The sequence below is a fragment of the Puma concolor genome, chromosome D3, assembly GCF_028749965.1.
Source record: "Puma concolor isolate L17-30 chromosome D3, mPumCon1.1.hap2, whole genome shotgun sequence".
Taxonomy (NCBI): Eukaryota; Metazoa; Chordata; class Mammalia; order Carnivora; family Felidae; genus Puma; species Puma concolor.
The window spans coordinates 18,871,436-18,887,661 of record NC_141678.1 but is presented as its reverse complement, the minus strand read 5'-3'; the positions used below and the strand labels follow the sequence as shown (position 1 = coordinate 18,887,661).

General features: G+C 42.3%; 1 protein-coding gene and 1 non-coding gene across 17 annotated transcripts in view; both read left to right on the top strand.

The window, feature by feature from the left end:
* GIT2 (GIT ArfGAP 2) overlaps positions 1-16,226 on the top strand; it is a 52,300-nt gene that overhangs the window by 22,303 nt on the left and 13,771 nt on the right. For 3 of the 16 annotated variants that reach the window (XM_086681935.1, XM_025933427.2, XM_086681942.1), the window contains exons 10-16: positions 2,014-2,086; positions 2,339-2,436; positions 3,460-3,571; positions 7,658-7,800; positions 9,878-10,027; positions 13,706-13,954; positions 15,550-15,639. In XM_086681935.1, the coding sequence (XP_086538061.1) occupies positions 2,014-2,086; positions 2,339-2,436; positions 3,460-3,571; positions 7,658-7,800; positions 9,878-10,027; positions 13,706-13,954; positions 15,550-15,639 (915 nt within the window). Of the gene's footprint in view, positions 1-2,013; positions 2,087-2,338; positions 2,437-3,459; positions 3,572-7,657; positions 7,801-9,877; positions 10,028-12,371; positions 13,149-13,705; positions 13,955-15,549; positions 15,640-16,226 lie in introns of those variants that run through there. The other 13 variants (XM_025933429.2, XM_086681937.1, XM_086681940.1 and 10 more) reach the window with 11 other exon arrangements.
* Positions 3,794-3,855, top strand: LOC112870543 (U7 small nuclear RNA). Its single transcript, XR_003224497.1, has one exon. It is a non-coding gene; the product is annotated as a U7 small nuclear RNA (small nuclear RNA).

The following is a 16,226-nucleotide window of genomic DNA, read 5'->3' as shown; positions in this document are numbered from 1 at the left end:
TCATATGGTAGCATGATTAAGATGATAACCTTTGGAATCAGATAGCACCAAATAGTCTGTGATTTCATTTTAATTACTTAAGAGTATATAAGCCAATTTTTATTTTAAATAATTCAGACGTTATAGATAATACTCAGGCTCCCTTAACTAACCTACATTTGCTAGACTGAAAACCGCATAAAGGTGGGGTTATGTCTGTAATATCTCTAGCATGTGGCAGGCACTAGACAAATATGTGGAACAAAGTTGAGTACAGATCCCAAGAACCTGGGCTGTGGTCAGACTGGTCAGTTAGAGAGCTCATCTCTGACAAGCTCCTTAGCCTTTGTGCTCTGTGGTGTCCTCTCTTGGAAAGAGGACTTACGATCCATCAGTGGCTGCAGATCTGAACTGCTCAATGAGACAGGCTGCTGTCAATACCTATTGACCCCACCCAGTGGTCTCCTCACAAGGGACAGCTTGATCAGTGCCACTTCAGTGGTTGTCCCACAGTATCTCCCTCCCTGATAAGAAACTGAGAAAAATATAATTAGACTAATGTGTTTCTTGAATTAGTTAAGCGTTAACATTTGGAGAGACTTAAACTTGGATCTCAGGTCCATTACTTGCTGGCTTTGTGGCTTTAGGCAAGCTGCTAATTTCTGGGCCTCAATTTCCTTGTCTGTAGGGTGGGATGATCATAGTTTCTATCTGCACAGAAGTGTCATGAGTATTAATATGATGACAGTAGCACAGTACCTGAGGTGTGAGCCCTCAGTATTGCTGTTGTAGTTACTGTCAGTAATAATAATCTTAGCTTGTAGCCCCTTATTGGAAAGAGACCGATATTTGTGATGCAAGTTTAGGTCTCCAGTCGCTCGTCATCTTATCCAGCAAAACGCTATCAGAGCTTATTTTCAATTACAAATATAAGTTAACCACACTAGAGAAAATTTGGAAAATGGACAAGGGGAATCCTTTTCATTCACTGTATTCTTAATGGATTCAGGCACAGTATTTTGATATGTTTCTTCTGATTCTCGTTTTATATGCCTATCATTTTTTTTTAATGGAAGCTCAATCATAATTATAGGATTTTATATCCTGCTTCTTTCATCCAGCAATTGTATTCATTTTAGCAAGCTCTCACAAGGTCTGTGTAGCCAGCATTTTAAATTGCCACATAAAATACCTTCTGGTCAGTGTGTGCTGGATATTTCCTGGGCCCCATCTCTGTGCCAGGTACTGTGGGTGGACGTAAGGAATACGGTCAGGAATAAAAGACATTCAGTGTCAACTAAAAAGTGACTGCCACCAAACATCTGGGTGTTTTTTATGAGGGGAAAAGTGCAGAGAACTAGAGCCACCTGGTGGACGCTTAGCCTCAGGTGGCTTGAGGAAGACCCTGAGTGTCTTGTTTATCCCAGTGGCCGCCAGGCAGGCGTTCCAGGCAGTGTGGAGATTGTTTTGTTGGCCAACACTGCACAATGTACTGAGTATAGACAGGTGTTTTTTGCTGGGGACACTTGGTTTGGGGGATTGGAAGCCTGCTTACTGAAGAATACAGCAGACTTGCCGAAGTCTGGGTGGTAGCTTGTGCGGTGGCATGTTTTATCTTTTCAGAATGGCATGTTTTGGCGTCTCTATCCCATCAAGGGTTTAGGATTCTTTATATTCAGAGGCACTGGCAGTTGCTCACGAGCAGAAGAGGGGGACTTTAAAGGGTGATGTCACGCGAAGAGTGGAGAACTGGACCCTACTTTTGAGATTGTGCACTTCAGATGCCTCTTACTCCTTCATAGCACACCCCTGTCTACGTATTACAAAGGAGTGAGGCTGCTGTGGGAGGCAGAAATTTCTAGAGGAGCTGTACTGTTCTGGAAATGTTATTGTCTGTTTAACAGTCGGTATTTTACTAAGCACTGGCTTTGGATAAGACATTGGAGATCAAAGGGTGAATTAAGTCACAATGCCCACTCATTCTGCTAGTGTTAATCCTTGTCCCTTGTGTTCCTGATATTTTTTTACTTGCAGCTAAGTAATCATTTGTTTGAAGAACTTGCCATGGATGTGTACGATGAAGTTGACAGGCGAGAGACTGATGCAGGTGACTGAACACGTGGCTTTTTCTAATAAGCTTCTCTTGTCAGTGGGCAGTGACAAGCTGCCCACCTCAGTGTTTTACTTGCCTGATTTCTCCTGTCCTGATGATGCGTGTGTCGACATTTACTTTTGTGTATGTTGGTTTCGGAGTGTGCTTCCCCGAGTCTCCCTCATGACATGGGAGCCGCGGCTGTCAGAGGGGCGGTGGCGCACCCATGGTGATAAGATTCTATCTCTGGCTCTTTCCTCTGGCTAGTCTGGCTTGCCACGCAAAACCACAGCACCCTGGTAACCGAGACAACTGTCGTCCCCTTCCTTCCGGTCAATCCTGAGTACTCTTCAACACGGAATCAGGCAAGTGGCCGAATCTGAGAAGGAACTGGTAGTGTTATTTGGAGAATGGCTGATAACATGGTATTTCATTTTCCCAGGACAGGTATTTTACACTTTTGTTTGATTAAAATGTTAATTGTCCTTTATGTATATACACACACACGCGCGCACAAAAAACTCAAGAAATTGGTAAGAAAAGCAAAAAATGTAAACAGAAGCCTGTCAAAGAATATGAAACAATTCACGGAGGAAATATAAATGGCTTACAAATGTGAAGTAATGTTTAACCTTATTAGTGATCCAAGAAAGCATTAATGAAAAGGCATTAATGAAAATTTCATCAACCCAATTAATAGAGAATGTAATAAAGGATACTTGAAGCTGGTAGGGGTATGGTGAAATGGGCTTTCTGATGCTGCAGGTAAGTTTCTGTTGCTGTAGACTTCAGAAAGTCAGTTTGTTAACTGATTTTAAAAGCCTCAAAATTAAGTCCATCCTTTCACACCAGAAATCTTTAGTTGGGAATATATGCTAGTAAAATAAAAATACAAAGAATTATGCACGGTGATTTTCTTCAAAGCACTGTATAAAATAATAGAGCATTCAAAACAGCCTAAGCACCCATAATGAGGAGAAAAGTTGAGTAAATTGGGAAGGGTTTTTAATGTTTATTGATTAATGGCAATGGCAGTTCCCAGCATTTTTAACTTTACCTTGAAGTTTTACAATTTTCTTCCAAATTTTTCATTATTGGGTCTACTCTAAAATTGAATTGTAATGGAAAAAAGCATCAGGTAGAAACATTTTGTTTTTCTTTTCAGAAATGTGCACTGTGAGAATTTAAATGGTATCTAGTTCTCTTATGTAGATGGTTCTAGACTATTTGCAAGGAAAACATTGATGTGTGACTCCATTAACCTGCGGTGGTACTTTGATCCTGTTTGGAAGTCTGCTGAAATCTGACGATAGTGTAACTGGTTTTATGTGAATATTGACGCATATGTTTTCACATGTGGAAATATTTCCAATTATTTTCTCACTCAGGGCAGACAGAAACTAGCTCGGTTTAACGCCCATGAGTTTGCCACACTGGTCATCGACATTCTCAGTGATGCCAAGAGGAGACAGCAAGGCAGTCCTCTTTCTGGTTCAAAAGGTAACTGTTTCAAACCACTAAATGTTTGCTTCTTTGGTCTTCTAAACTTGACACACGTGTTAAGTTTAAAATGACAAACTAATTAAAGCAGTCATAATGAAAAGTTTACCTTTTTTGAGCCCTGATGAATGATAAATATTTCAGTGTTACTAACTGCTATTCAAATTTACCTTATATGTTTCTTCCTCTTAGATCACCTATCTTCCTATAGAATTGCATCTGGAGTGTTACAGCTCTTTTAGAATTTGTCTGTCAGGTTTTCCAGTCCTTACTGGAAACCCCCCAACTCCTCCCAGTTAAAAAAACAAAAAATGCATCCTGAAATTAACCCAAAAGTCTGACTTAGATCTTATTAAAGGGCATAAGAAAATCAACCCTCTTAATTGATATTACAGCTTACCTGCTGTTGCTTACATACAAAACTGAGTTCTAAATAATTAAAACTTGTTACTATAAACTTTAGATGTCTTCAGTAAGAATTGTTGTGGTTTAAAATTGTAGAGAGCACCAAGCCCCATTTCCAAGGTGCCCCGTTGCATCTAGTTCAGTAGCTCAGCGTCCTGAGTCTGTGCTTAGGAACACACTTTTCCCCATCTCCCGTTACTCTATACTTACTGTTTTTTTTCTAATTATATATAATACATTTTTTCCTAAGTTTACTTATTTTGAGAGAGAGAGAAGGTGTGTGCACACAAGTAGGGGGGTGGGGGCAGAGAGAGAAGGGGAGAGAGAATCCCAAGCACGTTCAATGCTGTCAGTACAGACAGAGCCTGCCTGATGTGGGGCTCAATCCCACGAACTGTGAGATCATGACCTGAGCCGAGATCAAGAGTAGACTCAACTGACTGAGCCCCCAAGGTGCCCGTAGAATATGTTTTTTATTATAAAGCATTTAAATTTTTTTAATGTTTATATTTTAGAGAGAGAGAGAAAGAGAGACAGAGCGTGAGTGGGGGAGGGGCAGAGAGAGAGGGAGACATAGAATCCGAAGCAGGCTCTAGGCTCTGAGCTGTCAGCACAGAACCTGACACAGGGCTGAAGCCCACGAACCGGGAGATCATGACCTGAGCCAAAGTCAGATGCTTTAACTGACTCAGCCACCCAGGTGCCCCTATTATTAAAGCATTTAAATGGAAGAAGTACAGACTATAAAAATTAAGTTTTCAGTTAGCATCGTATTCCCCAAAGACAGTAATCATCAACTGACATCAGTTTTTGATTTTACTAGTTCAACAGGAATAAGCAGATTCTAAGGAAATTTACTAAATTTTGGCAAAGGTGTAGTGGTAAAGGTCCTTATGTAAATTTGAAATGTCAAAATGTACATACTCTTTGATTTGGTGGTTCCATTTCTAGCTAACTTGAGGGTAAACAATCAAAGATGTTACACATATATGTAACACTGAAAACATTAGAAACAGGTAACAGTTTGCAACAGGTAAGCAATGAGAATTTGAATATATTTGAGTAGTGCAACCTTTTTTTTCCCAAAGAATATAGAGTGATATAAAGTAATAAATCAGTTTTTCTAAAAAAGGTTTAGTGTAATCGCAGTTTTGTAAGGAGACCATTTATACACATACATATGTGCAAGTGAATATATCACATGGAAGTACTGTGTAAATACATAATCACCCGTCGTTATTTGCAGATCCCATATTTGCAAATTCATCTGTTAACTGAAATTTATCTGTAACCTCAACATCAGTACTCCCCATAGAAACTCGTGGACATGTGCAGAGTGGCAAAATATTTGAGTCACCCAAAACACACATTCCCAGCTGAAACTGAACTAGGCCATGCTCTGCCTTTTTGTCTCAATTCTCATATTGTTAATAAGTGTCCTTTTTAGGTCTACTTAGTACCACATTTTTACATTTTTGTGCCTTTTGTTGATGATTTTGCTGCTTAAAATGGGCCCCGGCATTGTACTCAAGTGCTCTCTGGGGCTCCTAAGCACAAGGAGGCTGTGATGTGCCTTATGGAGAAAATACCTGTGTGAGATAAGGTTCGTTCGCACATGAATTGGATAGTGCTATTCGCTGTCAGTTCAATGTTAATGAATCGACAATGTATATTAAAGGTGTTTTTATGGGGCGCCTGGGTGGCTCAGTTGATTAAGTGTCCGATTTTGGCTCTGCAGGTCATCATCTCACGGTTCATGAGTTCAAGCCCCACGTCAGGCTCTGTGCTGACAGCTCAGAGCCTGGAGCCTGCTTTGGATTCTGTGTGTCTCTCTCTGTTCCTCCCTCGCCCTCTCTCTCTCGAAAATAAACATTAAAAACAAAAAAATTTTTTAAGGTGTTTTTAGGGGCACCTCAGTAGCTCAGTCTCAGTTTAAGTGTCTGACTCTTGATTTTGGCTCAGGTCATGATCTCATGGTTCATGAGTTTGAGCCCCACATTGGGCTTTTCGCTGACAGCACAGAGCCTGCTTGGGATTCTGTCAGTCTCCCTCTCTCTGCCCCTCTGCATGTGCGTGCTCTCTCTCTCTCTCAAAATAAATAAACATTAAATATAAATATATATTATATTAAACATAAATATAAATAAACACATATGTATATATTCAATGTTTATTTATTTTAGGGAGAGAGAGAGAAAGAGCATAAGTGAGGTGGGGGAGGGACGAGGGCAGAGGAGCTGAAGCGGGCTTTACGCTGACCGCAGAGCCGATGTGGTGCTCAAACTCACAAACTGTGAGATCATAACCTGAGCCAAAGTCAGATGGTTAACTCACTGAGCCACCCAGGCGCTCGTAAAAATATATAGATATATATTCTAAAGGTGCCTTTAAACAGAAACACACATAAAGTAAGGTTCTATATCGATTGGTTGACAGAAATGATGTGACCAGAGGCTGGCAGGAACCCAACCCTGTGTTTCCACAGAAATGATGGTCACTGGTTCAGGACTTGCTAATTTAGTCTTCACAGCAACTTTCTATACCATACCAACTGCTGTTGATGAAATTGGCTCTTTATATGTATATGTTTAGGGAAAACTCTGGAAGGGTATAGACCAACATAGATCAATAGCTAGGAGTGATTACCATTATTCTATATGGAGTATTGCCTCTTTTCTATTATTATTATTATTATATATATTTTTAGCTAGAGTGAGTGGGGTAGAGGGGTAAGGGGGTGGGGAGAGAGAGAGCGAGAGAGAAAGAGAGAGACAGAGAGAGAGAATCCTAAGCAGGCTCCACACTCAGCACAGAGCCCAACACAGGACCATGGGATCATGACCTGAGCTGAAATTAGGAGTCAGACGCTCAACTGACTGAGCGACCCAGGCACCCCAGCATTGAGTATTATTTCTGTAGTCAGATGATACATATATTTTAAATATTAATTTGAAAACTTAAAATTCCTTTTGAGTAACCATAATTTGTCACCCAGATACAAACCAGAAATAACACTGGAAATCAGAGGTCAGCTTCAGTTGACTGAGAGAAGTTGGAGAGGCTTGGATAATTTGTGAAATGTTTTATTCAAAGCGTGTTAGAGCCTGTGGAATCATCCCTGCTCCCCTGTAGGCCATACCTTCCTGGCATGGGTATGTGTGTCCACTGAGTTGTTTTCTCCTCTCTGGCAGTCAGCTGACTAAATGCCAGGAGCCTGTTCTTTGAGCACCAAGTTCACTAGGCTCCATTTTAACAGTTTCTTTTCCATGTCGTTACCTTGTAAACAAGTTACAATTAAAATAGAATCCCAGTTAATCTTATAGTAGTTACAGTGTTATTTCCATGAGTTGGAACTAAGCTCTGTGCTCTGTCTCCTGGAATAATGAGAAACTTGGGAGCCTGCCTTCTCAATCTGAGCAGCACTTTCCCAAACCACCTAATTAATTTGCCCACATTTGCTAAGTGGCTTGCAGGGATGCTTAAATACCTCCATGCAGTTGATAGTAAGGCCCTTTCTGGTTGATAACCTCTGTGATTCCTGTTTTGGTGTGAATATAACATTGCTATTTCTGTCATTTTCTTTTAGTCTTTAAATGGCTAAACCCAAAAATCTTCCCAGTGGATTTTGGGGATAAAAGTTTTTTTTAGGCCTGAAGAAAAGTTGTTTGTTTCTGTTGATAGACAACGTGGAGCTCATACTGAAAACAATCAGTAACCAGCACAGTGTCGAGAGTCAAGACAATGACCAGCCGGACTATGACAGTGTGGCCTCAGATGAAGACACGGATCTGGAACCTACTGCAAGCAAGGCAAATAGGCAGAAGGTGAGGTGACATGTTGCACACAGAAAGGAAGAACATGTTTCTTTCTGAAATCTTTCCTCCTGCAAAATCGCCTTATTTATCAACCACTGTGAAAAGTGCTCTGGAGGTACTGTTCGGCTTACTACCAGCTTAGACCAGTGAGGTCAACAGGGGGTCCGTGTCTCTAAGTCCGTTGCCAAATCACAGCTTTAGTTGTGACTTTATAAAACTTGTGAGCAGGGACCAGTGCATTTTATTCTTCCGACAAATGTTTACTGAGTGACTTCTCTGGATAATACTCTCCCGAATGAGGCCTGGTCCCTTTCCTGTGAGGCTCTCTCTGCCTAGTTGCTTAGTAGGAGAGAGAACTGCTCTCAATGGTTCAAAGTGTCATAAGAAGCACAAACGGAAGCTGGGGGGTAGGGGTGTGTGAGGAGATGCAGCTTGTTGCTGAGGACAGGTGTCAGGGGAGGCTGTGTAAGTGGGGTGGCAGTTAATATATGCCTTAAAGGATGCACAGGGTTAGGCATGTGGAGAGGCAGAGAAGGGTGGTCTAGGCAGAGGGAAGGTGAAAGAGGGCATCTGGAGGAACCCGCTCATGTGTAGAGACAGCCAGAAACGAGTGGAACTCAGAGCTGCAACAGAGGGCAGGGCTCATACCACAGAGGAATGTGACACCAGGCTGAAGAGTCCATACCTTGGCGGACAGCACAGAGCCCGAGAAGCTCTTAGGCAGGTGAGGAGAGCTAAGGTCAGCAGTTTGGGTTCCTCTCTTTTGGGAGTACTGTTCTCGGCGGGTCAGAGAGTGGAGGAAGATAAGAAACCCAGGTGGGGTAGTGCTGGAGGTCCAGACAAGAGCTGACGCGGGCCACCACGAGCCCCGTGCTGAGAGAGTCTAGGTGGAAGGGAAGTCTTGGTAGCAGAGTAAACGTGGGCCCAGGGAGAAGCAGTAGAGGCCTGGCCAGTTCACCCACTGCTGAGTCACCAGGATCTTGCCCCAGATCTGGCCCACAGAGGGGCTCAGCAAACGTTTGAGAACAGGTGGACAGGAAGACAAATAAACAGTGATAAGTTGGATGTGTGAAGTGGGGGTATGGACTTAAAAAGGATGTGTCCAGAGCTGTCCAGCTCACACAACTGTAAGAAGGGTGGAGCCCCTGGCAGATGCAGGGGATGCGGAGGGGACAGCAGAGGTCACTTGCCCCATCTTATCCGCCTCTGTCCAGTGTCCCTGAAGCACCAGATTCAGTCAGAGCAAAAGCCAAAGTCATGACCAGATCCTACCAACTGGCTTCTTCCTCTCTGCCTTGCACACCCACGCCCTCTAGCTGAGCTCTGCTGCTGGCTAGAACGTTCCTCCTCCGGACAGTCACTCAACTACTGTCCTTCCACTTGACTAATGTCCTTCTGGCTGTTACTCATGTCTCACCTACCCAAAGGCTTATCTCACCTGCCTTATTAAAACGCACCCACTTCACCCCTACTTCTCTCCCCGGCCCCTTACCCTGCTCCATATTCTCTTTTCCACAGCACTTGTCATCTTCTCTCTCTCTCCCACTCTGCTGGGGTGCAAACACTGTGGAAGCAGGGATCTTTGTTTTCCCTTTTTACATATCCCAAGTCCCTAGAACACTGCCTGATGCTCAATACAGATTGGAATGAATGAATACTGAAAGAACGAATTTTTAAAAAGAAAAGGAGGATACCTGGCTGGTTCAGTTGCATGTGACACTTGATCTTGGGGTTGTGAGTTCGAGCCCCACATAGGGTGCAGAGATTACTTAAAACCTTTAAAGAATAAGGAATGGGCAAGAGAAAGTCAGGCAATACCAGAAAAATGCACTGAGAGAGTCATCGTCAGACTAGATTTAGGGCTGCACCTCCTGTTCTGTTAGAAAATATCGACTCTAGTATTTTTCAAGTATTACAGTAATTCTACCTTTATGTTTTATTTTTGCATTACTCCCTGAAGGCTTGATTTGGTTTGATTAACTTTGCAGTCCAGCTGGCATGGTCAGACTTTAGAAATTCTTTAGCTGTGAGTCTTGAATGTTATCATCATCTCCGATTGTGAACATTTTCCCCAATTTATTTTTAGAGCCTAGATTCAGATTTATCAGATGGACCAGTCACTGTGCAGGAATTTATGGAGGTCAAAAACGCTCTAGTGGCTTCTGAGGCCAAGATACAACAGCTAATGAAGGTGAATAACAACTTGAGTGACGAGCTGAGAATTATGCAGAAAAAGGTAACATGTCAATAAATGCCAGGATGATTGACTCTTTAACCCTGTAGCATAAGGAAGAATCCCAGGCACGATGCTTGTGGGCAGAGGGGGAGAAAAGCAGTTATTGTAACAGACCTAAGAACCTTTGGCCAAGCTGTCTTTTTGGAAGCAGTGTGTATTTGGAGTTCAGACGAAGTGGTTTTGATGGGAAATAAATCCAGAGTGAATTTCCCAAGTAGTTGACACGTAATAACCTAGTTGCGACCACCTTTGCACTACTCCGTGCTCCCTGGGAATCTGCATGCCCCTCCAGGGATGCAGTCCTTGCTGTTTATTGCTCCTTCTAAAGACTAATCGCACCGTGAAGACAGAGCGGACAAAAGCCCTGGACAGGTGTCTGTGCTGACTAGCACTCCATGCAGGGGCTGTCATCCCTGCTCACTCTTAGTCTCAGTTGTTACCCACCAGCTCCAGCAGCCCCATCCCACACCCCCGCTCTGTTTTCCACCGGTACTTCTAATTTATGATATCCTCAGAGCCTACAGCACAGGCCTGCCACAGAGTAGGCGCTCAGTAAATACAAGAAAACATTTTTCATGTGCATGAGTGAGAGCTGTACAAATCCCATTTGGCATTTTCTCATTCACTCCTTTTTGGGAGAGTGAGAAATATGTGAACATATTAATCTCTAAAAGGAGTGTGGCTAATAGTAGCAAGGAATATGCTTAAGAGGGGGGTTATGGACATAACTCTTTACGAGAAGGCTAAGAAAAGGAAGTTTTAAAAATTCTCAATTCTGTCCAAGACTTTGTGGGTGGTATTACCATCATTCAGTTCTCTACAAGATGAGATTTTGTATGCTTCCCTTAAGCAGAAACAAAACAAAGTATGTGTCTGTGCCTTAATTCTGTCATTTGAAGAGTAGTGTTTCAGAATCATTATCAAGAACAGAGGACAAGGTTCGCTCCCTTTGTGACTGGGCCCTTTCCAGTGACGCTCCCTAAAGGAAGGCCAAAGAACTAAAAAGTCTGTCCCCTCTGCCTGTCAAGGACAGGCACCGCAGTGCACTCTCACCTGGGGCTTGGTCTAGAATTCTTTTGATGTTGAGATCTAGACCTTTTTTTTAGAAAAATGCTCCAAACCTACAATACTGCCTCAAGATCAACCAGATTTCTATCCAACACCTGTTCTGTGCCAGCCTGGCCCTATCTAGGGCTGGTGTGCAGCCATGAACAAGGCAGACCAAGAGCCCTTTTGCTGTGCAATCATAGAGGGCTTGCACTTCCTCTGTCTTTTCTGAAGTATCTTCTATTTAATGAATTATAGTTTGTCCCATTAACTGAACTAATAAATTTGTTGAGGTGACTCTTTCTGAAACATGCCGACTTTGCCAGTATAAATCAGTCTGCTAAGCATCACCTTTTTTTCATTTTCATTTTTTTTTCTAAAATGCTCTTTTAGTATTTATAGAAGTCACCAGAGATAACCTCGTATCTTTGAAAACAAATGTCTTGAACCTTGAGAAATGCAGAGTGAAATTATTTGCCATTGCTCATGGATTATCTCCTCAATTCTTAGAAATGCTCTTGATTTCTGGAACTATTGAATTATCTGTAAGTTTTCATTACCTGTTACACTCCTTCCAAACAAAAAGTATGATCTGATTCTTATTAAGATTGGCATCAATCAAATTTATTCTAGAACATCTCTCTAAATACAGAGGACTAAAATTTTTTGAAATCAAGACAAGGAACTTGTGCTCATCAAAACACATTCAAGTAAAATCCACGCTGGATGTTTTAGAGGCATGAAAAGCGTTAAGATGAAGTTTCACGTTTCAAGACCTTGTCTAAAAAACCCTAAGGGAAGGTTTTTACAGACACATGACCAGACACCCCAGTTGCTCATCCAGAGGCATGTGTCTATTCTCCTCACTCCCTGCACTGCGTCCATTTCACTTTAGGATAGGGGCTCTCTAATAAATAGTTTGACAGGCACCTGATGCCTGCCTCTGTCCTGGAATGTAGGAATTTTCGGTGGCTGCTTATCACTTTGCAGCTGTTCTTTCTTTGGAAAACAAGTCGCAGTTAGAAGTTATACCCTGAAAGCCTTTGTGGTATAGAAGCAATCTGTCTGCCATTCTTTAGTGGATCACATATAGAAAAAAACAAGAAATGAGGGGATTTCTGTGGCAGAAGCAGTAAGTCAGACTGTCACAAAAATTTGGCACTATGACTATAAAGTATGTAGAATTTGCTTATTTTGCAAAGATGTGTTGGTTTTGTTTCAAAGTTAGGTAAACGTTCTTGTATATTTATAGTTGACAAAGTAGCATGATTTGTATCTGATCTTTCATATTTAACAGTTGCTTGGAAAAGATGCTAATTAATGAAGAGGAGCAGCCACTATTGGTGTATTTTTCACAGATCGGTGCTTTCTAAATAAAAGTTGAAAGTAACTCCTAACCCTGAATGGGTTTGCTATTGAGAAAGTAATGATCTTCTGGTTCAAATACATTTGCTTGCGGACTTAAGCCTTGGCCCTGGTGGGGAATTTGGTCAGAGTTTACAGTCTCTGTCAAAGAGTAGACAGCTGAACTTACACCACCCCCAGCTTATAAATTGTCATGGAAGATGAAGGAGCACCAGAGAGGAAGGACACTGTGCAGGACTGGACTCAGTTAATTGTGTTTGAAATGCCAGACGCTAAGGAGTGACACGATTCCTTGCTGACCCCCTAACTCTAATTCATCAAACACCATGAAGCAGCCTGCATGTGAGGAATGGAAAGAGCAATCAGGGTCTCCAAGTGACAGCCTCTAACTAAAGTAGGGTGGTGCCAGGCACATTAGAGTGTTTAAAGCTGACACTGCCATGGTCGCGTTTTTGAGTGACAAAAGCCAAAGGAGAGCGAGGCCAGGTATCCCGGCCCTGGCGGAAAGATGACCCATCACCAGAGGGAAGCATGCGTGCTACGTGGAGCATTCAGACGAAGATGTTAACGTAGTTCGATAGGCCTCCAGTTTTCTTCGTGATATGTTAATATAGCAAACGTACCGTGATTCAGTTCCCTCTCTTTTTTAAAAGTGCTAAATTGTTTGGAATATCAAGAGTATTCTGCAATAAAAATTTATTGATCCTAATTTTCCTTGTTGGCTTTTTGGGAAGCAGTAGCTCATCTGATTTTTCATAAGCTGAACTTCACTGTCTTTCTTGCTTTGCAAAGCAACCCTGGTTATCTCTGTGCTGCTTCCATGGTGTCTGCTGGCATTTTTGGCATTTGCAAATCGCTCAGGAATCATTTGAAAAGCGAGTTACCTAAGTGACGTCTTAATGATCTCAACCTCTTGCTTGAAACAGCCTAAGAACGCTCCAGAATACAGCTTGCCCACAAACATTCCCCAGGCCCACCATGACCAGTTTTTAAGTAGTTAGACGTTTCGTTTTTAACAAGTCCAAACTGCAACTTTGCCACAATGAGAAACTAAGCTGTTTAATTTGCTGAAGTGATAAAGTGAGTTGATTGCGTGTCGCTCATTCTAGGAGAAAGAGTTCTCGTTTGTAGTTGCTGTAACTTTCGACCCAGCTAGCCATTACTGTTCTTACTGTTTAAAGCTGGTAGTTGTATGCGTTTACTTGGTGTTTGCTTTTTCTGCTTGCTGTAGAAAAACACCGTCCCACTGCCAAACATTTCTTTCAGCTTCAAACACTCCAGAGTGAAAATTCGAACCTCAGGAAACAGGCCACAACCAATATATATCAGGTGCAAACTGGTTCTGAGTACACAGACACTTCCAACCACTCTTCCTTAAAGCGACGTCCGTCTGCCCGGGGCAGTAGGCCCATGTCCATGTACGAGACGGGATCAGGTCAGAAACCATATCTCCCAATGGGAGAAGTGAACCACCCCGAAGAGAGCAGGACGAGACTCCAGCCTTTCCCCGCGCACGTAAGTAACACCACTGGCGCTTCTGCTGTTCACTCTCTGTCCATCCTGACCGTTGCTTTCTCTCTTCTGAACCAGCACATCCCCGTGTCTCTGCTTTGCCAAACTAGGCTAAGAGAGTTATCCTTGTGTTTGCTGTATTAACATGTCAACAGATGCTTGTATTCCCACAAGCAGATAGGGCCGTTGGCTGAAAGTTTCCCAACAAAGTTTGGGACTCTGGCTCTTGTTCAGCTCCTCTCCCTCTGCTCTCCCTCATATCCATAATATCTTTCCCAGCCAGCCAGTACTGGAACATTCTTTGTAACAAGCTTCCTTCCCCACTTCTAAAAACAAAAACAAATTATGAAGGTCACCAGCAAAAGTGCTGTCTTCTTTGAGGTAGACAGGCACTTGCCCCTTTATGAAATGGAGCCCTTAGAATTCAAGGTGCTTCTCTGCTCCTCCCGGTGGGCAGGTCTGGAAGCCTCCGGGCCTCCGCAGCCTCTCCGCGTGTGGTCAGCCTGCCTGCTTAACTTCTGCACCCCCTTGTCCCCTTGGTGGAGAAAATGTGGCTTTGTCATTTCACACAAATGAAATGTAAAAACTCTACACTGGTTTTACAAGGATTGTATTCCAAAGATTGTGTTCTGTAACAGGCTGCTAACAATCTTATTTTACAGTGGGATGAGTATTGTGTTGTGAGGTTTTCAAATATTATATCTGTCTTGGATTATTTTTTAAAAACCCGTGTTTTGACAGGATGCTATAGACATTGGGAACTTCTGTTTTTTCAGAGAGTAGTCTTTATCGTTTCGAATGTGAAAGTTACTATTTCTTCAAATTTTATAGGAGTTTTCAAAAAATTCTCAGAGTAAATGCAGAGTAAAGGATATGGTCTAGTAAATTAAACCCTAGTTTAATTTTGTCAAGCTTTAGTGTGGTAAAATTTCAATGATGTTATATTGTAATTAGGACTCCTTTATTTCAAGTTTTTAAGTTGTTTAGACCAAAACATTCTAAGGCAATTGATTTGATACATTTGGTGTCATGGAAATGCCATTGAACTAACGGAAGAATCTTATATTTGTTTAGCTAAAAACAAAAGTTAGGAAAAACCACTTTGTCAGTTTTCATAGTATACTTTTTTACTTTAGAAACACTTAGAATGTGATGTCACTTTATTGCAAAAGTTCTGTATCTGTATTGAAGAGTAGATTTATAACATAAACCAACTTAGCCGTTTATATAGTTTCTCATTTCCTGTATGTCCTGATTAAAAACCAAATACTTGTTTAGGCTATCCATTAAAAAAAACTATTGACAAAATTCATAAATTATGCTAGGTGTTCTCTTTTCTCTTATAGAAAAGTAGCTTTATAAATTCTGAGTAATTTCTGGGAGGTATCTCACTAAAGGAGTAAACATTTCTGGGGACCTGTCATCAGCTAACATGGCAGTCAGCCTGCCTGTCACAGAAATTTCAGCACTGATCTCACGTAGTGAGTTGCTGTTTAGGATTCTTTGACCAGGAAACCCCAGGCTGAAGCCAGGGTAGGTGGTAGGGATTTTTGTTTGTTTTGTATTTTCCCCGAGCGTGTTTCTTTTTCCCCTTCCAGATCGGGAGGAGTGCGCTTGTGACCTCCTCTTCGTCTCTGCCTTCCTTCCCCTCCACACTTTCCTGGTCGAGGGATGAAAGCGCCCGAAGGGTTAAGTACACTCTGACCTGTCTGCTCTCTGGAGGAGGGGCAGTGCTCCTGGGCGCTTTGTGCTTCCCCTGGCCCTCCTGTCCCTCCACTAACTGCCCTTCTGTCCTGCATGAGGCAGTGCTCACCCCGGTGTGTCAGCACAGTGGCGCGCGGGCACACGCACACGCGCATGTCTGTCCGAAGCGGTCTCCCTTTGGTCTAACCCAACGTTGCCCAGTTTCCCTTAATATTTAACAGTGTTTGCAGTTCACCCTATAACATTTATTTGAAACATATGGTCTTTTTAAACCTTCAGAAAATTAGCTGGCTGCTGGTTAAATATTGTAGCAAGGCAAACATGTCAAATTTGTCCAGAGCAACAGTTATCAGATATTTGGACCAACTGAAACACTAAGACATCATCATGCTTTTTTTATTTTTTAACCTGTTGCATTTTTTTTATTTTTATTTTTTTTTTTTAACGTTTATTTTTGAGACAGAGAGAGACAGAGCATGAACGGGGGAGGGGCAGAGAGAGAGGGAGACACAGAATCGGAAGCAGGCTCCAGGCTCTGAGCCATCAGCCCAGAGCCCGACGCAGGTCTCGA